Below are 22308 nucleotides of genomic sequence, written 5' to 3' on the forward strand. Positions count from 1 at the left end.
AGTGTGCTGCTCCTTTATGCACTCAGATGCCATAAGGCCAACATGGATATTTTTAAAGGTTGATTGTAAGGGCCAAATTAACACAGTGCCTTTCCCACAACAGGCGTCAGGCAGATGTTCCAATAAATGTCTGTTGAGCTGAATAATTCAACATATAGATTCATCCAGTCTTTTATAAGCTCCTTGCTGGCGATCTGTCTTTTAGTCATTTGGCTATACATGGGTCTCTCTATTATGAAGGATGGGGCAAAAGGAAAAGGTAAAAAACTACGTGATCCATTTGTTGCCTTAAAAAAATATGAACCGCAGCAAAACACTTTGATATGAAAGGAAATACAAATTAAAAATTTAAATCCCATTTAACTAAATATTTTCTTTATGTTACTCCTTTTTTTCCTTTAGAACCAAAATCTGACATTTGCTTTTCTGACTCTGGGCATGTTATCAGAGAGACTCTGCTGGGAGGAGATCTACTTTTCGTCCCTTCAGTGGGTATTTTCCTACCAAATATCCGGAACAACAGGTAAGAACTATCTACCCTTAGGTTTGCTCTCCATCTTTTTTTCTCTTTGCTGAATGTCCACATAAATATAAATAATCACAGGAATCTAAATCTAAAAAAAGGAAATGGAGGGAAAAAATAAAGAAAGAAGGAAAGCGTGCTGAGAACACTAGAGCCAGAGGGTGATGCCACCATCTTTACCCTGAGTCTCTTGATTCCAGCCCGTGTGATTTGCTGGCAGTCATAGAGTTCTATCCGTTCAAGGCTGTGACAGCTCTTCAAGTGCTCCAGGGATGCATCTGTAATTAGGGGGCAGTTGTCCAGTTCAATCACCTCCAGCTGGTCATGGGCGCAGGCCCCGTTCCCCAGGTGACGAATTCCATCGTCTGTGATCAGCTCACAGTGAGACAGACTCTGCAGCCAAACAGAGCAAGGAAGGACACTGAAATATTTAATGGCATTCTTCTACCCAGAGGCCTGTGTGCAACCAAAAAGGAGAATTTTCTCGTTTGAGTCTGAAGTATACGGAGCCATCACTGGAGCCATGTGGTGAAATAAAGAACGCATACTGGAGTTGCTTGGGTTCTGCTTTTGACAATCAATGATCAACATTTCTCTGTGTGATTCTAAATATATTTTGTGAATTCCTATAATGACTGTGAAATAGTTGATAAACAAAATATCTCCCCCCACGCTCTCCACACACAAATTATTGATACTTTTCTTCTCTACAGGGACAAGTGGGGCTTAAGCTTTTCCTGTAAAAAATTTTCTGGAATTTGGACTAAATGTTGAATACCTGGTGCAGGGGCATGCCCAAATAGTTAATTAACCTAAGATAACTCTTACAGCTGTAAGATGTGGTCATCTCTTCACTTTACGAGTTTTCCTTAAATCCCTGGTTCCTCCGTGTGAAACTCAGAACCCTCGACCGAAACATAGTTTAATGTGCCACAAAACACCAAAATAAGCCTAGGTACAGAACAGTCAACCAGAATGCTTTCCCACAGTGTTACTGGAAGCAGTAGCAGAGAACGACCCCTAGTAAAGCCTTGATTGGTTCTATTTTATAGGAACACTTGGTCCCAATGGGAAGCAAACCGTATTTCAGGCCATCTCATCTCCTGGATCTCTGGAAATTTAAGCACTGTTCAGGCTGGAGTGTAATTCATGTGGGAGCGAGAACTCATACTCTCCATGTCAGTTTTCAAGCTCCAAGCATTGATACAGAAAATGTTTAACTTTTCCAGTTTCTATCTCAGTTTCTCCCTTCACGCAGGTCCTCCCTTGGTCCTCTGTAAGTTGACAATTTGGAGAAATATGCTTTCCCCAAATGGTAGCCAGGCACCAAGATGAAAGTAAGAGCTGGGTTTTGATTAAATCCAATAGATACATAAAACTTCCACAGTGAAACTCACCAATACTTGAAGTCGAGGACAGTGTATAGAAAGTTGGATTAATGTGCTATCTGTTATCTGAAAGAAACATATAAGTTTATTTTAGGTATTAATCCCAAAAAACTCATAGGTCATACGTCATTCTTGACTACACTAGTATTTTAGACTGATATCCTGATATCACTCATCAAATAACAGAATCGTAAGGTTGAAATCCCATCAGCTACCAGAACCTGTTCTTCTTCTTTTTTTTTTTTATAAATTTATTTATTTCATCTATTTTATTTTTGGCTGAATTGGGTCTTCGTTGCTGCATGCGGGCTTTCTCTAGTTGCAGCAAGCAGGGGCTACTCTTCATTGCGGTGCACAGGCTTCTCATTGCAGTGGCTTCTCTTGTTGTGGAGCACGGGCTCTAGGTGCACGGGCTTCAGTAGTTGTGGCTCGTGGGCTCCATAACACAGGCTCAGCAGTTGGGGCGCATGGGCTTAGCTGCTCCGCAGCATGTGGGATCTTCCCGGACCAGGGCTCGAACCCGTGTCCCCTGCATTGGCAGGCAGATTCTTAACCACTGCGCCACCAGGGAAGCCCCAGAACCTGTTCTTTGAGAACCTATCCAGGCTGGGCTTAAACTCATCTAGTCATCTTTGAACAGGTCTGTCGAAATTGTTTGTTTTTGAAACAAATGAAAATGTGTTCCCTCATAACTTCCACCCACTGGACTTTGACCTCCTTAGAACCATCACAAAAGTGAATCAGAAGACACTGCTCCATGAAAAAAATTAATGTAGGAACATCCTCAAATTTTTAGATATCTGGCCCATATTTTTATAAGCCATGTCATAACTCAGGATTGATAATTGGCATGTCAGTTATTTTCCCTAAGGGTGGCAGAAAGAGGCTGCTGCTGGGTTAACTACGAACATTCGGTAGGAAGAACTCCTGAAGGAAGAACAGTATTTTATAGTTATCTTAGGATGGAGAGTAAATCAGCATTTCTTTTCAAATTTCTCTCCAATTCTGAGATTGTTGTTATAATACACATAATTTCACAGGGGCTAAGAAATGGCAGAGGTGGGGGACTGGAGTGGGCAGGCGTGTGCACATCACTCAGAAGGACTAACACTGGAAAGGACACACAGGACATTTAGGCATGTGCAAGAAACAGATGGATGTGAGTAAGTTTTACTTTAATAAGAACTAATAGGGACTTAGTGTCCGGATAACAAGTAATTTAGAAAAATTGGCGTCTATAGTTATTGAAGTATGTTCTCTTCTTTATTTTTACCATTAAAAAAATTCACTGTTCTATCTTCTTTTTAGGAGTCCCTCTTTAAAATTTCTCCCCAGCCAACTAATAAGCTGAAAGCTCTTAAAATTGGTAATAAAAAAAAACTGTTGATAAGAAGCTAAGTCTGCCTGCCTGAAGGGCAGGGTTCCATACAGAGTTGGGTCTCCAGGGTTAATGATGTAAGGGGCACTGGGTCCAGTTAAGCTAAAAAGGGGCAGTGATATCTATCAGTGTGCTGGGCCTTTAATTGTTTATTAGCATCATAACCCTGTAGGTCTAAGGAAATGTCTTAGTATCTTTATGGTCTAAATGCCTGAGCCATCTTTCTTTCCAATGGCAATCTTACTGATGGCATGTGTTTTCCTAGTTCCTTAGCAAAAATACCATGAGCACCTCTGCTGGTATGCCTGGAGGACACCTCAATAAATGGAGAGTCAGCAGTGCTGCAGGCTCCCCACTATACTAGGGTAGGGAATTGAACGTTCTGACGTGCATGTATTGTGTAAGTCTCTACCGTACTATATTTCTGAGTAAAAATCCACAATCTTACCTGAACACACTCTTCCAGGTCCATCTTTTCAAGCTCATGGCAATTCTATAAGATATAAACCCAAACATTACAGTACAAACATTTAAAATTGGGAAAAAATTAAGGTCAGAAAACTAAGAAGTCGTATTAAATAGACTGATGAAATCTTAAGAGCTTCAGTGTTGGTATCATTCTTACATCACTTCCTGCCTTATTCCATTAATTACACATTTTTTTAAAAATTTATTTTTATTTATTTATTTTTGGCTGCATTGGGTTTTCATTGCTGTGTGCGGGCTTTCTCTAGTTATGGCGAGCGGGGGTTGCTCAGCAGTTGTGGCGCAGGGGCTTAGCTGCTCTGCAGCATGTGGGATCTTCCCGGGCCAGGGCTTGAACCCGTGTCCCCCGCACTGGCGCTGCGCCACCAGGGAGGTCCCTAATTACACATTTTTAAAAGGCCTTTATCACCGTGAAATTTCTCAACTATTCCACACTTAAAAGTATCTAACACCTTAAAAGTCCAAGGGAATAAATTTCCTGAACATGGATACTGAACTAATACAGAGATCCTTTCAACCAAAAATAATTTAATGAAAATGATTTCTTTGTAAGCACAGAAGGGGAATTTGTATGTCCTCATCTAGTTATGCCATGGGCTGCCCCCGCCCCCATTAGTATTCCACTGACCTGCCTGAAAGCAAATGCCCTTCCCATGTTCCATTACACTGGTCAAAGACGGTATAATTTTAAATACTATTATTATACAGTGATTTACAAACCACTCCATGTATTAAAATCTTGTGGAGAATACAGAAAATCTCTTAAAACCTCTCCATTTAAATCAGGCTTATATGTTTCTTTCAACATTACTCTCATCCACCAGTTGCATACCAAATAACCAAATAAGCTTCTTTCAAAAGCACTAGGAAATTCCCACTTAGTTTAACATAATCTTATGAGGAGGCGGAAAATCAAGTCTCACGAAGGAATGTCATGGTCTCCAACGCACGTCTGCCTTTCCAGAGCAGCTGCCTGTAGCTGCAGCCCAAGGACGCTCAGGAACACCAGCCACAGAGACGTCCCCCCACATCCTACACCCTCAATTCTGCTGCCATCCCACATTTCCCTCATTGCTCATTCTTCTGAAATAAAACAAACCCTGAACAAAACCTACAGAACCTGAAGAAAACACTTACCCTGGCCAGAGTGGTAAAGCCTACATCTGTTAGTTGAGAACACCTTGCCACTTCTAATATTCTGTTAAAAAAACAAAGTGAAAGTCAACCCATTGGTCCCTGAAAACTGGGTTTATTAAAACAGCCAGAATTTAAGAAAACAACCTCTTATTCCCTAAGGACTATATAACACGGAGTTACATTCACAGCTAAGCAAGTCTGTATACAGATCTTGCTATTCATTTTCATGGAGTCATCATAAAGTGGTCCTGTAAATACCACATTTTAGGGTGATGCAATCAGAAGAATATAATAGAAGCTTGTAGTTAATGCCAAAATGCATGAGAAACGCATTTAAAAGCCTTCTTGATGGCATACTGCTTACCCCCAGAGGGCAGCCTGCTCCTAGAAAACAAAGGAGATGGAGATAAATACTCTGTCTCAGTTAATCTGTTGCTAAAGTAAATTATTCTCTTTCCCTATTTTACATGTAGGCTCACTAAGATTTAAATAGCTTTTCGAAATACTATGAAGGGACTGGTTAATCATAGACCTGTCCCAAATATGAAATTCCATACTTATGAAAAAATACCCTTAAGCTTCCTGCCTCCTCCCACAGGCTCCCAGGGAGGCCCAGTGGAGAGGGCAGCTGAGCCCCTGTCGGAACTGCTGAACACCACCCTAAATATCAACCACAGGGCTGGGGAATCAAAAATAGTAGCTCTTCTTTGTGAAAAGTCTGGTGGTGCCTGCACAACAGTACCAAAGAACACTGTATGTTTGCTTACAAATTACTATAGAAGTTGAAAAAAAACATAAAGCTAAAGTACAAGGAATCATTATCAACTGACAATCAATTAAAATACTGTATCTAATGGGAAAGTATGATCTGACTGAACCCAACTTTTAAGTATCACATTTGAGAGCCTTTCTTTTCTAACAATAAAATAAACCATGAAGGAGAATGGAGCTGAACATCCCTGTCTTTAAAACAGAAAAAGGTAATACGTAATGTTTTTTAGAGAGAAGACTGGCTACCTCCTCAGCTCCTGGCGCGTATTCTACTCTAGGCTTCCGAGATTACGAAGGCCCGTGGCCAGGTGATTACAAAAAAGTTTTAAGAAAGTTTTTATTGGTTTACAATGATTCTTATGTGTAAGACAAGTGGTTTCATAGGTTCTGGAGCTAGACTGCCTGAGATGGAACACTTGCTCCTGCACTTACTAACTGTGAGACCTTGAACAGGTTACTTGACCTGTGCTTCGGTTTTCTCACCTATAACACAGAGATAATAACAGTGCTTGTATGGTGTTATGATGATTAAATGAAGTAATATTTGTAAATAATTTAAAACAGTGGCTGACATGTTTACTATATAGTAAATACAATGTAAGTTTTGTTTTAAAGAACAAAAAAGGTATACGGGGATTATCCCTATTTATTACAAATAGTGTGCTGTGTGCTCTTACAAAATCAATACGGGCTTGATACCATGTGCATGCTAACACTGCATTCTTAGTGAATAGTCAGCCAATCCTGTATTTAGGTAGAGAAGAGGAGCCACAGAGAAATAAAGCTTGCTTTAAAAGACCATCAGCACAAAGGAAGAGCTGTTTTTTCTCTTTAAATACTCCCTGCTATGTACCTGGCATCATTACTACAATATAAATGATCACAGGGTGGGCTTCTCAAAACTTTCTTCAGAAAGGAATTATATGAAAGCATTAATAAGAGAAAATGCCTTTATTTCTTTTCTCAAGTAATGTGATAAAATGTTGATATTTTTCTAGTATGGATAGCCAAGAAGCAGAAAATGAGGACTATTACCCCCTGGTTCAGGCCAATTACATGGAATCAAATGAGGTACAAAGCAAGTAGGTGCGCATCTGAAAGGGTAGTAGTGGCCTTGTAGTGTCTACCTTAAAAAATTCAAGGTTCCAAGGAATAAATATGAGTGAAGGAGGCCACTGCTCCTTTCCCCTGATTTTTTGAGATAAGCAAGAAATGTTTACCTAAGCCGTGGGCAGTTCTGACCTAAAGCGTTCAGGATGGCATCTGTGATGTTGGAGCAGCCAGAGGCACAGAGGGACTGTAACTTATGGCACCCTCTGCATATAGTAATGAGACCTTCATCTGTGATTTGCTAAAAAAAAAACAAGAGGGAAAAACCCATAGTTATTAGTAACTTGGCAGAAGATAAAGACAGAAAAAAGTTACCTCTGTGAAACAAGTGCCAAAAAGAAATAAAAGCAGATTTGATATTAACCATGTAGCAGACCTAAAAGAAAATGAATACACTTTGTTTCTTCCTTCCAGTTCCTTTTGATTTAGCTTTCAAGAGAATCTGTGCTCATTTCTGGTGCAAAGGGAAGAAGCTATAACAGGGTTCTTTTAACCTAATGGGACTGACAAGACTGGGAACAGATGGGGTGCATCATGGTGTAGGTTCAATTAAATGATTTTAAAACCTAGAAAACAGATAAAAACAGCAGTATTTTAATAGTATAAATGCATTTACAAGTTCAAAATTGATACTGATATTAAGGTACTTTAAAAAAATGAAACAACCTGTGGATCACAGCTGTAATCTCATATCAACCATAAATCCATTTATTTCTAAATTTTAGTTTTATAATATAAAGACTATCCTACCTGGAAACAACCTAAATGTGCATTGACAGACGAATGGATAAAGAAGATGTGGCACATATATACAATGGAATATTACTCAGCGATAAAAAGGAACAAAATTGAGTTATTTGTAGTGAGGTGGATGGACCTAGAGTCTGTCATACAGAGTGAAGTAAGTCAGAAAGAGAAAAATAAATACTGTATGCTAATGCATATATATGGAATCTAGAAAATTGGTACTCATGAGCCTAGTGGTAGGGCAGGAATAAAGATGCAGATGTTGAGAATGGACTTGAGGACACAGTGGGGGAAGGGGAGGCTGGGACATAGTGAGAGAGTGGTACTGACATATATACACTACCAAACGTAAAATAGGTGGCTAGTGGGAAGCTGCTGCATAGCACAGGGAGATCAGCTCAGTGCTTTATGACCACCTAGAGGGGTGGGATAGGGAGGGTGGGAGGGAGGCTCAAGAGGGAGGGTATATGGGGATATATGTATGCATACAGCTGATTCACTTTGTTGTACAGCAGAAACTAACACAACATTGTAAAGCAATTATACTCCAATAAAGATGTATTAAAAAAAAAGACTATCTTAATTTAATGGAGATAAATAGTTGTATCCAACTCAAATATAATTTTGTATGTTTTAAATTATTATTTTATATTATTTTAAAATGAAAAAACACAAAAGATGTTACATTGAAAAAAAGATGTCATATATAAAAATCTTAACATGTTGGATATGATCAGCATTTTAATTTGTCCTGATAGATTTGCTAATTTTGTGTAAGCCTCAGAATAAAGCTCTCCTGTCATTTCTGTTTAATCAAACAGTATTCTTAGGTTACAAGGACAACTGAAACAGAAATCAAACTTTAAATATTCACTGCCTAAATCAGTATGTTCTCAGTATTATAGAACTGAAACAACATACAGATGAAAAATGGATGCTAAGGCAGATGCAAGATCTGTCATGAGAATAAACCGATGAGGCATATACACATGTAGAAGTACCTTAAAAAGGTGCCACACAGGGGCTTCCCTGGTGGCGCAGTGGTTGAGAGTCCGCCTGCCGATGCAGGGGACGCGGGTTCGTGCCCCGGTCCGGGAAGATCCCACGTGCCGCGGAGCGGCTGGGCCCGTGAGCCACGGCTGCTGAGCCTGCGCGTCTGGAGCCTGTGCTCCGCAACGGGAGAGGCCACAACAGTGTGAGGCCCGTGTACCGCAAAAAAAAAAAAAAAAAAGTGCCACACAAATGTGACGTATAGTTATTACTAAACAAGGATAACTGAAAGAAATGTAAATAAAGAGAGAAGCAGCAATCCATAAACCTGCATATTTAGCAGGCCAATGGAGTTTGCGTCACACATTATTAACAAAATACTGGGAGGGCTGTGCTGCCTTTTCTTTCTTAATGTTTTGAAATCTACAAGGGATTACTGAGGAAGAAAGTCATATTACCAATACTTTAAATTGTTAAAAGAGCAAAATCTACTAAACTTTTGTGTTTTCAAATTAGTCAAGAAAAAGAGACTACATTAAGTGTGTACTTTGGTCCCTTCAATAGTTCTGGGCAGACACTTCAAGAAGTGTCACGAATGCTGAGAATCATTTCATCACATTGTACAGAATGACAGAAGGAATGACTCATGCCCTATGATCTGGGTGAAGGTAAACAGTAAAATAAACATGACAGAGCTGGTTCTTTATGCTTACTAATTGGTTTCTGTCTGCTGGAAGGGTAAAGGAAATGAAACTAAAATGGCAAACGGTAGGTATGGTATACATGTATTTATATGTATGTATGTGTGTACGTACGTAACATACACACACACATATACAGAGTGCACGTGTGTATATTTATGTATGTATATAAATAAAATCTGAAGATGTGCAAGAACAGTTTTTCCTGCCACTGTAAGATGACGGTTTCGTGTTTACAATAGCTGTGTAAGATCTTTCTTTCAGGCCAAATATTTGTTTCATAAATGAAAGTAGGCAAATTCTGGTAGTTAGCAACTATGGAAATCAAAATATCATTCCTTTAACTCAGTCTCTAGGAGCCTCTGAAACAGATCGCTATCAGCACCATCCCTTAAGGGCTGGGAGGCCAGGGTGCTTAAATTGCACAAAACGTGGCCCTATATGTGTCACCTTTAAACTAAACAACCACTATGCTCTAAAGTTTCAGGTGACCAAACAAGAAGGAGAGAGTATTATTATACACAGAAGGCTTAGCAAAAACAAAGAAAACCCTCACCAACTTTTTTCATTGCTATGAGAGGCTCTCACTCCAAGGCAACACATATATGCAATTTTCAAGGCAAGAGGCAAAAGCTAAAGGTGTATTGTCAATGTTCTAGGATCCTGAATAGTTTCAGCAAATTCTCTGGACAAAATTCAGGGGGTTTGGGATAGACACAAAAAAGCTGATAGTCTAAACAAGCCAAATGTGAACTACAAATACTACTTGAAAATAATTTAAAGGGTACATTTTGCTTGTCATCTGCTTATATCAATGATTCCCAATAGTCATTACTCCCTGATAAATGTTAGTCGGTGTGACTGCAATTAATTTACCAAAAATATTTTAAATGCCGTAGTCTGTGAAAAATTTACTTCTAAAAAGTAGAGTTTTCTTAAGTAGAAGAGAAAGGGGTGGAGCTACAGTTTAGCTTATTTGGAATTCTGTATAAGCTACCCTCTATCTCATCTACGTCAAAGCCCCTAGGGGCGAGCACTGTTGAGCATTTAAAAAGTCATCTATGATTACTGCATCCCCAGGGTTGAAGCAGACAAACTGCTGGTCTTTATGACTGAAACTCTTACAATAATATTATTGAAATGAATTACTAATACAGAAGAGTTGTGGGAAGGACTGCTTACTAAGCAAGTCTGCAAGTTCAAAGTCACCAGTTCAGGACAGTGTGCACCTATGTACTTGAGAGCTTCATCTTCTAGCTAGAAAGATTAAAAAGAGAGAAGAAATTATTACTGACATTGTTTAAAATATTAAAACCTTAAATCTTAAAGATTTAAGAGTGTACACATTCATCAACACATTCTAAGTATAGCCAACCAACTTTCAAAGGAACAAATGAACCAGAAACAATGAACTATGATCATATAAACGTGTAATTCAAATGATTAGTACAGTTATCAGTATTTGTTATCAGTTCTGACCACGTCAAATTCATATTATCACCAAATCAAGGGAAAGATAAAATAAACATTGCCTAATGTTTATGGATTTTTCTTCTGATAAATTAAAGATGCCTTGCAGCATTTTGCTGAGGGATTTTGAAACTAAAATAACTTTCACATTGCTACACTCCCTGTAAAGTTTCTTAACAACAAACTTTTGGGAACAGGAGCTGAGAAAAATCTGTAGTTTATCTGCTGCTAGAAGATCAGTGCTATGCGTACAGTGCGGAGAACAGATCACAAGTAATTGACTATAATGACGCACCCCAATCAATATTTTTCAGGATTCCATAAATAACCAGGAGCTCAAGTTGTTGTTTTAAGGTGGTCATACTTTCAAAGCTCTGTTTCAAACCGTGGAAATCCTCCCATCATGGTGAAAGAATGAGGGCATTTTTGAATAGAATACAAGGCATGGTTTTAGCAACCATTAATAAAATAAGGTAATAAGAGCCTAGCCCTACTTTGTCAGTCACTTCTAAACTCACTCTTGATCATTTCCTTCCAGGTGTTGTTACCATGTCAACTCCTTTTTTTTTCCCACTGTAAAACACTGTGATATTAAAAATTTTAATGACAAAATATGTTGGATTTGTGATGTGACTGGCAGGAAATTAGCATCAATACTATAAAATGTAGCTTGCTGTATACTTGGCACATTTAAGAAAAGCTCTTGGTAGTTAAACTAGTGGAAACTGCCAAGACTGTCTTCCTTGCCTATCCAGTTCAAGGTCTCAGGCAGTGACAACATGACAAGTTGTCTTTTCAGATTAAATTACATGAAACCCTTCTTGCCTGTGGCACCTGTTCCGTATTATGGTTTTGTCTTCCCATCTTGCCTCCCCTCAAAAATTTATCTTTGGTCAGGCAGATGTTAATTCTTCTATTTTTTCACTCTAGGGAAAACCCTTTAATTTTTGGTAAGCATGGGTCTTTGGTCAGTAATACACAACTACTACGTATCTCTCAAGCCAACATCTTGGGCTGCCCACCAAGTTCATGGTGCCTCTATCATTCACAAGTAAGACAGGGAGTATTACCTGTGTGCAGCCTTTTAAGAATAAGGCTTTAAGACCTCCACAGCCTCTCACTAGTGCTTGGATACCATCCTTGGTTACTTGGTCACACCAGGAAATGTTTAATTGCTCCAACAGTGGACATCCCTCACTTAGGATAAAACAAAATGAAACAAACATATGACTAAATCCAATTCCAAAGGCACCAAAGTCTCATTTTATTGGCCATCTAGTTGGGGACATATTTACTTAATGTAGATTTAGAATACAGGCAATTCTGTAACAAAAGGGGCATTTATCAACGCTCATGGTGTTCATGTCCTACATCACTAGGAGGGCTAGCTCAAATCCACCTTAACTAACAAGCGCAGGCACAATGCTGTTTTTCAGATACATCAGATTTTTATGGAGGTTTATACTTTTCAAAGTATATTCTTTTTGCACTTATCACAAATGTAACGGTCTCTATATAGGAAATGGAAATTAAGCGACTGGTTCAAGTTAACAGAGTAATTAATGAAGAGTCAGATTCAAACTCAAATTCTCTATCAAATAATTCAAGTACTTATCAAAGTAATAATGAGGCCATTTAAACTGTTATTTAAAAACTTACAAAGGATCTGTAAATTCTCTCTCTTGGGAAGTATCTAGGGTACAGTTTCCACAGGCTGAATTTAGGATATATTGTATTATGAGATCTCTGCCTTCTATCAAACACTAGCTTCATCTTTGATCTTTGATTTCACATTTAAACTATGGAAGAATCCCAAGCTCTGTGGCATTCTTTGGAAAATACTGCTTTAATTGTTTTATAAAATAAAGCCAGGGGATCTTAGTTCAAGTTTATTCTTCAACATTAATAGTGTGACTTCAGGCAAGTCACTTCGGGAAGCCTGACAGAACCTCTCTTAAACCAAGATTAGCAGTAGCCCTTCTATGTTCTCCCCAAACTAATGCACTCATTTCTACCATAGCACTTATCCCGCTGTAATATGACAACACATTTAGTTTTTTTTTTTCTTCTACGAGACTCTGAGCAACTTAAGGGCAGCAACAATATCTTATTCAGTTACCTCCCATGGTGGAATCACAGTACCCGGCATTCAAAAATGTTTTAGATTTTCTTATCTGTAAAGTGTCTGTCCTATCTACCTCACAAGATTTCAAAATAAATGAGATCATTTATGTGAATTACTTATGAACTATAAACACTGTTATACTATCTTATTTACTATCCTACACCAGCCTTAGATACATGTGTTCAGTGCTCATACGGAAGGTATAGAAGGAGACACAGTTTCAGATTACTTACACTCTACTTAACTAAATTTACATTTCATCTTTTAATGGCTTAATTCTTACTATTCATAAATGTAACTAATACATGGCACCATGATCTTTTATAAAAGGCTGATAAAAAAGTAAAAGTACAAAGACATTGGGCATTTCACCCTCCTTTTAAGATATACCTTTTTGTAATGCACTTTTAAAAAATACAGTAACATTAAAACAATGAAAACTTACTGAGCACTTACTATATATACAGAATCCTGCTAAGCACTTCATTCATGTACAAACTGTACTATTCTGTTCAGAAATCCTAGTTACCTCTATCATTTCACCTGAATGTGTCCTGTAATTTGGGCAAGTAGTAAAACAAAAGATCTATTTTGAACTACAGTACGTATCTATAAAACATAGTTTCCTTCAATTCCAACTTTATTTTAGTTAATAAAAAAATAAGTATCTGTTCTGATTATTGGACATTCTTGTTGTAAGAAATTTACCTCAGAGCTTTTAGAGACATGTTTGTTATTGATGTACAGGAAGCCAAGTCAAGGTGCCTGAGTTTGGAACAGAACTTGCTAAGGCTAGTACATGTACTGAAAAATGGAAAAAGGAGAAAATAATGAATAAACAAATAAGAACACATCCTACTAAGGATATTAGTATGATATACCAATATCATACACAATTCTCAATAAACAAATACGAACACATCCTTGGAATATCATACATGACTCTCACATGTTACAAGAACTGTAAAATTTCCACACCCCAAATAAAAGCAGTTATAAATCCAGGGACCTTTCATGCTGAGGAAGAGGCAGGTTTACGAAGGATAAAAAAAGCTGTGCTGTTTATGAGAATGTGCATGAGGGGAAGATGGTGCCTGATTCACATTTGGAAATGTTAGTAGCTACTGACAGCAAACTACATTTGTGCTGATAAGAGATCTACATGCATTTTGTAAATTCTGGAACACCAGAAAGATAGCTAGTACCTGCCAGCAAGTGGTGAAACATGAAGCCCAAAACCTCTGTCTCTGCTCTTTCACTTAAATCTCTTTCTGCTCAGATAACCTTTTGCATGGCAGTAATGAAAAAATAGGATTTTTGCAAGGTATACAGAGGATGGACCAGTGTCCGGCTGAAACAAACTAAGTTATGTAAATTACTGCCTGCTTTCCTCTATGAATTCCTTAAAGGCTCTTTTCCCACAGTGGTCAAGTTCCTCATTTAAAATTTTTTTTAATTACAGACAATCTCAAATATACTCAAGGATGAATAACAGAGAATGCACATGTACCATCATTAAGCTTTGACATTTATCAATATTCTACTATTGCTATTTCATCTATTTTTCTCCTTTGTTTGTTTCAGTATTTTAGAGCGAATCCCAGACATATTATTTTACCTGTAAATATTTCAGGACATATTTCTAAATAAGGATTTTAATTCCTTAATGTCTGACACCCAGTCTGTGTTCAAGTTTCCTCAATTGCCTCATAAATGCCTTTGTCAAATTGCCTCTTGTGGTTTTATTTTGCAATTTTGTAATGAACACTCTTTCTTGTGTTTGTTAGCCATTCATCTCTTTCCTTGGTGAAATGTCTAAATGCTCAGGCTTTTTTTTTAATTAATTTATTTTTTGGCCATGCAGCACGGCATGCAGAAAGAACCTTAATTCCCCAACCAGGGATTGAACCCATGCTCCCTGCAGTGGAAGCATGGAGTCTTGACTACTGGACCACCAGGGAAGTCCCAGGCCTATTTTTAATTGGATTGCCTTGTTATTGATTGTAAGAATTCTCTATATATTCTTGATACACATCTTCTTTAATTTCTCTCAGTAATGTTTTATGGTTTTCAGAGTCGAAATCTGGCATTTCTTTTGGATTTATGTTATCTCCAAAAGAGACAGTCTTCCTTCCTTCCTATTGGTATGCTCTTTTTTTTTTTTTTTTTTTTGTAAACTTATTGCATTGGCTAGAATCCCCAGCAGAATGTTGAATAGAAACGCACTTTGCTCCTGACTTTAAGGTAAGGCATTCAGTCTCTCACCATTAAGTACATTGTTAGCAGTAGGTTTTTCATGGAAGCTTTTGATCAGATTAAGGAAACTCCCTTCTATTCCTAGTTTGTTGATTTTTTTTTTGGCTGCGCCTGGAGGCTTACAGGATCTTACTTCCCCAACCAGGGACTGAACCCGGGCCCTGTCAGTGAAACTGCTGAGTCCTAACCACTGCACCTCCAGGGAATTCCCTGTTTAAAATTCTGATCACGAATGAATGTTGCATTTTGTCATGTGCTTTTACTGTATCTAAAGATGTATTAGTTAGCTACTGTTGCACAGCAAATTACATCAGAAATGAGCAGCTTAAAACAATAATTATTTATTATCTCATGGTTTTCATGGATCACGAAAATAGGCACAGGCAGCTTAGCAGGGCGACTCTGACGCCACGTCTCTCACAAGGCTACCATCAAGGTACTACTGGCCACAGCTGCAATCATCTCAAAGGTAACTAGGTACAGATTCCCTTCCAAGCTCATTTAGGCGGATGTTGGCAGACCTTAGACGATCTAATTCCAAGCTTACTCATTTGGTTTTTGATAGAATTCAGGTTCTTGCTGGCTGCTGGCCAGAGACCTCAGTTTCTTGCCACATGGACCTCTCCACAGAGCTACTCACAACAGGGCAGCTTGCTTCCCCAGAGCTGGAGAAGAAAGTAGAGCAAGATAGAAGTCACAGTCTTTTTGTAACCTAATCTCCAAAGAGATATCCAATCTCTTTTGCAGTATTCTATTGTTAGAAATGAGTCACTAGGTCCAGTCCACGCTCAAGGGGAAAAGATTACACAAAGGTGCAAATATGAGGAGGTAGGGATTATTTGGGGGTCATTTTAGAGGCTGCCTATCATAGTGAGATGATCATGTGGTTTCTGTCCTTTATTCCAGAGGGCAGTAAATCTCACCAGCTGCCTATTTTTATATGGCCACAAGTCAAGAATGGTTTTGGCATTTTTAAATGGTTGAAAGAAGATACTATTTTGTGACATGTGAAAATTAAATGAAATTAAAATCTCAGCACCATGCAATAAAGTTTTATTGGAGCACAGCCATGCTCATTTGTTTATGTATTGTCTGTGGCCACTTTGTAAAACATTGGCAATGTTTGTAAAACACTGGCAGAGTTGAGTAGCTGTGACAGAGACCATATGGCCAACAAAGCCTTAAATATTTCCTTATCCAGCCCCATACAGAAAAAGTTTGTTGATCTCTGCTTTATTCTACTAATTATGATGAACTATTACATTAACTGATTTTCAGATGTTATACCACACTTGTATTTCTGGGATAAATCCCAGTTGGTTAAGATCCAATCCTTTTATATGTTGCTGGATTCAGTTTGCTAAAATTTTGTTAAGTATTTCTGCATCTCTGTTCCTGAGGAATACAGTAGATTTCCTTTTATTGTGAAATCTTTGTTTGGCTTTGACATCAGATATTTTTGGTATCAGAAAAATATTGGCCGGAGAAAACAAGTTATGAAGTATTTCTTCTTTTACTTTATGAGTGAGTTTGAGTATTGGTGTTATTTTTTCTTTAAATATTTGATGGACTCACCAGTGAAGTCATCTGGGCTTGGGCTTTTTTTGTGGGACAATTTTGAATTACTGAATGTACTTGCTATCGATCTATACAGATTGTCTATTTTTCTGTTGAGTCAAATTTGGTAATCTGTGCCTTCCCAGGAATTTGTCCATTTCACCTAGGTTGTCTGATTTGTTAGTATGAGGTTATTTATGGTATTACCTGATAAACATTTCATCTGTCTTTTGGCTACTTAGTTCTCTCCTTTATTCGTGCTTTTGATAATCTGAGTCTTCTCTCTTATTTTCTCAGTCTAGGTTTGTCAATTTAAAAAACTTTTTTCAATGAACCAGCTCTTGGTTTCATTGATTTTATTACTGTTTTTGTTTCCTATTTCTCTGATATCCAATCTAATCTTTATTTTTTCCTTCTTTTTGCTTTGGGCTTTGCCCTTCTATTTTCTTAAAGTTGAAGGTTGTTACTGATTTGAGCTTTCTTTCTTTCCTCTTTTGTGATATAGGAATGCAGAGTTGTATCATTACCTTGGCTGAATCACGTAAATTTTGGTAGCTTTTCATTTTCATTCAGTTCAAAATTATTTAGAAGCATGATGCTGAATTTCCAAATACTTGAGCATTCCCCACATTTTGTTCTGTCATGAATCTCTAGTTTAATTCTCTAGTTCTGGTCAGAGAACATATTTTGAATGATTTTAATCTTCTTAAATTGATTAAGACTTGTTTAGTGGCCCAATCTATGCTCTATCCTGGAGAATGTTCCAGTATGTATGTGAAGAATGTCTATTCTGTAATCATTGGGTGGAGTGCTCTATCTGCATAGTATGCATTTTTCCATCTGTTTACTTTCAACCTATTTGCGGCTTTGAATCTAAAGCATGTCTCTTGTAGACAGCACACAGTTGCGTCTTGCTTTTTGTTTTTGGCTACATTGGGTCTTCGTTGCTGTGTGCAGGCTTCTCTAGTCGTGGCAAGCGGGGTCTACTCTTCGTTGCAGCGCATGGGCTTCTCATTGTGGTGGCTTCTCTAGTTGTGGGCCACCGGCTCTAGGCACATGGGCTTCAGTAGTTATGGCACGTGGGCTCAGTAGTTGTGTTGTGGGCTCTAGAGCGCAGGCTAAATAGTTGCGGTGCACGGGCTTAGTTGCTCCGTGGCATGTGGGATCTTCCCGGATCAGGGCTCGAACCCACATCCCCTGCATTGGCAGGTGGATTCTTAACCACCACACCACCAGGCAAGCCCCGGGTGTTGCTTTTTAATCCATATTGATAATCTGTCTTTTGGGTGAAGAGTTCAGTCTGTCTACATTTAATAAAATTATTGATATGGTTGGATTTTCCCTCCCATTTTGCAATCCTTTTCTGTTTGCTTCATGCTTTTTCTGAGTTTGTTTTTCTGTGTCTCCTTTACTGTTTTCTTGTTTTTAAGTGTACTGTTTCAATTCCTCTGTTGACTTTTTACTTTTTCTTTCTCTAATTATTTTCTTATAGTCTGCTCATGGAATACCATATGTATCTTAATTTACCACAATCTATTTCAAAACAATAACTTAGGGACTTCCCTGGTGGTCCAGTGGTAAAGAATCTGCCTTCTAATGCAGGGGATACAGGTTCGATCCCTGGTCAGGGAACTAAGATCCCACATGCCATGGGGCAACTAAGCCCACGCGCCACAAGTACTGAGCCCATGAGCCTCAACTAGATAGCCCGTGTGCTGCAAACTACAGAGCCCATGTGCTATGGAACCCACACTCCACAACTAGAGAGAGAAAAAAACAACCCGCACACCACAACTAGAGAGAAGCCGGCGCACCACAACTAAAGATCCTGCACACCTTAACAAAGATCCCACATGCCACAACTAAGACCCAACACAGCCAAAAAAATAAAATAAATTAAACCAAGCATAAAGCACAAGCATGTTGCTTCAATACATAATGGTTCCCTCCTCTCTCCTTTGTGCTATTATTTTCATATGTTCAAATGTATTTCATATATTACCTCTCTATATATATTATAGACCTAACAGTACAATGTTATAATGATTGCTTTATACAATCTTCTATTTTCTAAAGAAGTTAGGAGAAGATATGAAAAAATCAGAGTCTTAGATTTACCCACATATTTACCGTTTCCGATGCTTTTCATTTACCAATTCCTATGGATCCGAGTTACTGTCTGGTATTTATTTCCTTTCATCCTGAAGGGCTTCCTTTACTATTTCTTGCCAGGCATATTTACTAGGGACAAATTCTCTCCCTTTTTGTTTATCTGGGAATGTCATTATTTTGCCTACATTTACAGAGGACAGTTTTGCTAGATACAGAATTCTTGTTTTGTTCCTTTCAGCACACTGAGTATGTCACATGGCTCTGGTTTCCATTATTTCTGATTAGGTCACCCATTAACCAAATATTCTTTTTGTATACATGAATTATTTTCCTTTTGCTGCTTTCAAAAATTTCTGTGTTCAATTTTCAACAGTTTGGCCCTCACATGTCTAGGTATGGATATTTTTATCCTTCTTGGGGTTCACTGAACTTCTTAGATCTGTAGATTAACGTTTTTCATCAAATTTGGGAGGTTTTCTGCCATTAATTTCTCACTTTTTTTTTTCTTCCTGCCTCTTTCTATCTTGTCTGGGATTCATTCACATTCTACTCTTGATGTTGTTCCACAGGTCTCTGAGGCTCTGTCCATTTTTCTTTAATCTTTCTGTTCTTTAGACTGGATGGATAATTGCTACAGATCTCTAAATTTATTACTTTTTAATATTTGTTTATTTTTGGCTGCATGGGACTTCATTGCTGCGCAAGGGCTTTTCTCTAGTTGCGACGAGTGGGGGCTACTCTTTGTTGCAGTATGCAGGCTTCTCATTGCGGTGGCCTTTCTTGTTGCGGAGCACAGGCTCTAGGCGCGTGGGCTTCAGTAGTTGTGGCACATGGGCTCAGTAGTTGTGGCTCACGGGCTTAGCTGCTCCGCGGCATGTGGGCTCTTCCCAGACCAGGGATTGAACCCGTGTCCCCTGCATTGGCAGGCGGATTCTTAACCACTGTGCCACCAGGGAAGCCCTACAGATCTCTAAATTTATTGATTGATTACCTGTTTTTCTGGGGGGTTTTTCCCCCTAGCTTTACTGACATGTAATTGACATATAACATTATGTAAGTTTAAGGTATACAATGCGATGATTTGATACACATATATGTTGTGGAATGTTTACCACAAGAAGGTTAGTTAACACACTGTTTACCTCACATAAATACCATTTTGTTGTTGCTACAGTGAAAACATTTAAAATCTACTCTCAAGTATACAATACAGTACTGTTAACTATAGCCATCATGCTATGTATGTTTTAGATACTGTATTTCCAATTCCAGAGTTTCCATTTGGCTCATATTTTACAATTTCTTTTAATTGATATTGTCTATTTAACAAGTTATTATTACCATACTTTGCTTTTGAAAATTGGGTATATAATTAACATGTAACATTATATTAGTTTTAGGTGTACAACAAAATGATTCAATATACACATATATTGCAAAATGATTACCACAATAAGTCCATCCATTACTACGCACGGCTCCAATTTTTTTTCTTGTGATGAAAACTTAAATTTCTTTCTTTCTTTCTGGCTGCGTTGGTTCTTCATTGCTGCGCACAGGCTTCTCATTGCAGTGGTTTCTCTTGTTGTGGAGCACAGGCTCTAGGCGCACAGGCTTCGTAGTTGTGACACTCAGGCTCAGTAGTTGTGGCTCTCAGGGTCTAGGGCTCAAGCTCAGTAGTTGTGGCACACAGGCTTAGTTGCTCTGCGGCATGTGGGATCTTCCTGGAGCAGGGCTCGAACCTGTGTCCCCTGCATTGGCAGGCGGATTCTTAACCACTGCGCCACCAGGGAAGTCCATGAAAACTTTTAAGACCTACTTTCCTTTAATTTTTAGAAATCTGATTTCAGTGTATGTAACGTGCACATATTTTTATTAAGTTTATCCTTAAGTATTTTATGTTCTTGGATGTTACCATGAATGTTGCTATATTTAAAATTTCATTTTCCATTTGTTCGTTGATGGTTTACGGATACAGAATTAATTTTTGCATATTGGCCATGTTTCCTGTGAACTTGCTAGAACCCTATCATGCCATTTAAAAATTATTTTCTAATCTGTATGACCCCACTTTTTCTTCCCTTATTGTACTAGGTGGACTTCCAGTACAATGTTGAATAGATGTAGTAGACCTAATATCCATGCTTTGACCTTAGGGGGAAATGTTCAGTATTTTATGACTAAATACAATGTTAAAATTAGGTTTTTCATATATACAAGTTATCAGGTTGAGGAAGTTACCTTCTCCTAGTTTGTTTAGAGATTTTATCCTTAATGGGTGTTTAATTTTGTAAAATGCTTTTTCTGGATCTATTGAGATGATCATGTGATTTTTCTTCTTTGATCTGTTATTAAGTTGGAACTTAATAACACTGACTGATTTTGCATGTTAAAACAACCTTACATTTCTGAGATAAATCCAAACTGATTATGATTTATTACCCTTTTCATATGTTGCTGGGTTCAATTTGATAATATTTTGTTACGGATTTTTACAAGTGCATGTGGGATATTGGCCAGTAGTTTCATTTTCCTGTAATTTTTATTTTATTTTTGATATCATGGTAATGATGATCTCATATAATGAATTAGAAAGTTTTCCCTCGTCCTCTATTTTTTTGAAAGATTATTCCTTTCTAAAATATTCGATAGAATTCAGTACTGTCCAAGCCTAGAGGTTTTTGTTTTTATTTTTTGGTGGTACGGTTTTTAATCACCAATCCAGTTTATAAAGATATAAGGCTATTCAGATTTTCTATTTCTTTATAGTTTTGGTAATTTGTGTCTTTCAAGGAAATTATCTATTTCATCTAAGCTGTCAAATTTATTGGCATAAAATTGCTCACAACATCCTCTAATTAACTTTTGAATCTGTGTAGAAACTTTAGTGATATTTCTTTTTACAGTCTTGGTACTGGTGATTTGTGTCTTCTTTTTTTTTTTTTTTTTTTTTGCAGTACGCGGGCCTCTCACTGTTGTGGCCTCTCCCGCTGAGAAGCACAGGCTCCGGACGCGCAGGCTCAGCGGCCACGGCTCACGGGCCCAGCCGCTCCATGGCATGTGGGATCTTCCCAGACCGGGGCGCGAACCCGTGTCCCCTGCATCAGCAGGCAGACTCTCAACCACTGCGCCACCAGGGAAGCCCCTGTGTCTTCTTTCTTGACTAATTTCGACAGAGGTGGATCAAGCTTATTGATTTTATTTCAAAGAAACAGCTTCTGGTTTCATGGATTTTTCTCTACTCTATGCCCATTTTTTATTTCATTGATTTCCACCATTATCTTTTTTATTTCCTTCCTTTTACTTATTGTAGATTTACTTTTCTTTCTCTAGTTTTCAAAGGTGGAAGATTTGATTTTAAACCTTTCTTTTAAGATAAGCATCTACAGGACTTCACTGGTGGTACAGTGGTTAAGAATCCGCCTGCCAATGCAGGGGACACGGGTTCGATTCCTGGTCCGGGAAGAGCCCACATGCTGCAGAACAACTAAGCCCGTGTGCCACAACTACTGAGCCTGCGCTCTAGAGCCCGCGAGCCACAACTACTGAGCCCGTTT

General features: G+C 38.2%; 1 protein-coding gene across 5 annotated transcripts in view; it reads right to left on the minus strand.

The window, feature by feature from the left end:
• The window catches only part of FBXL20 (F-box and leucine rich repeat protein 20), a 112801-nt gene that overhangs the window by 7693 nt on the left and 82800 nt on the right, over positions 1–22308 (minus strand). For all 5 annotated transcript variants that reach the window (XM_067716533.1, XM_067716531.1, XM_067716534.1 and 2 more), the window contains 8 exons: positions 13535–13630; positions 11772–11898; positions 10414–10488; positions 6904–7034; positions 4913–4973; positions 3738–3782; positions 1921–1977; positions 704–916 (listed from right to left, as the gene is read on the minus strand). In XM_067716533.1, the coding sequence (XP_067572634.1) occupies positions 704–916; positions 1921–1977; positions 3738–3782; positions 4913–4973; positions 6904–7034; positions 10414–10488; positions 11772–11898; positions 13535–13630 (805 nt within the window). The remainder of the gene's footprint in view (positions 1–703; positions 917–1920; positions 1978–3737; positions 3783–4912; positions 4974–6903; positions 7035–10413; positions 10489–11771; positions 11899–13534; positions 13631–22308) is intronic.

Source organism: Pseudorca crassidens, chromosome 19, assembly GCF_039906515.1.
Source record: "Pseudorca crassidens isolate mPseCra1 chromosome 19, mPseCra1.hap1, whole genome shotgun sequence".
Lineage (NCBI taxonomy): Eukaryota > Metazoa > Chordata > Mammalia > Artiodactyla > Delphinidae > Pseudorca > Pseudorca crassidens.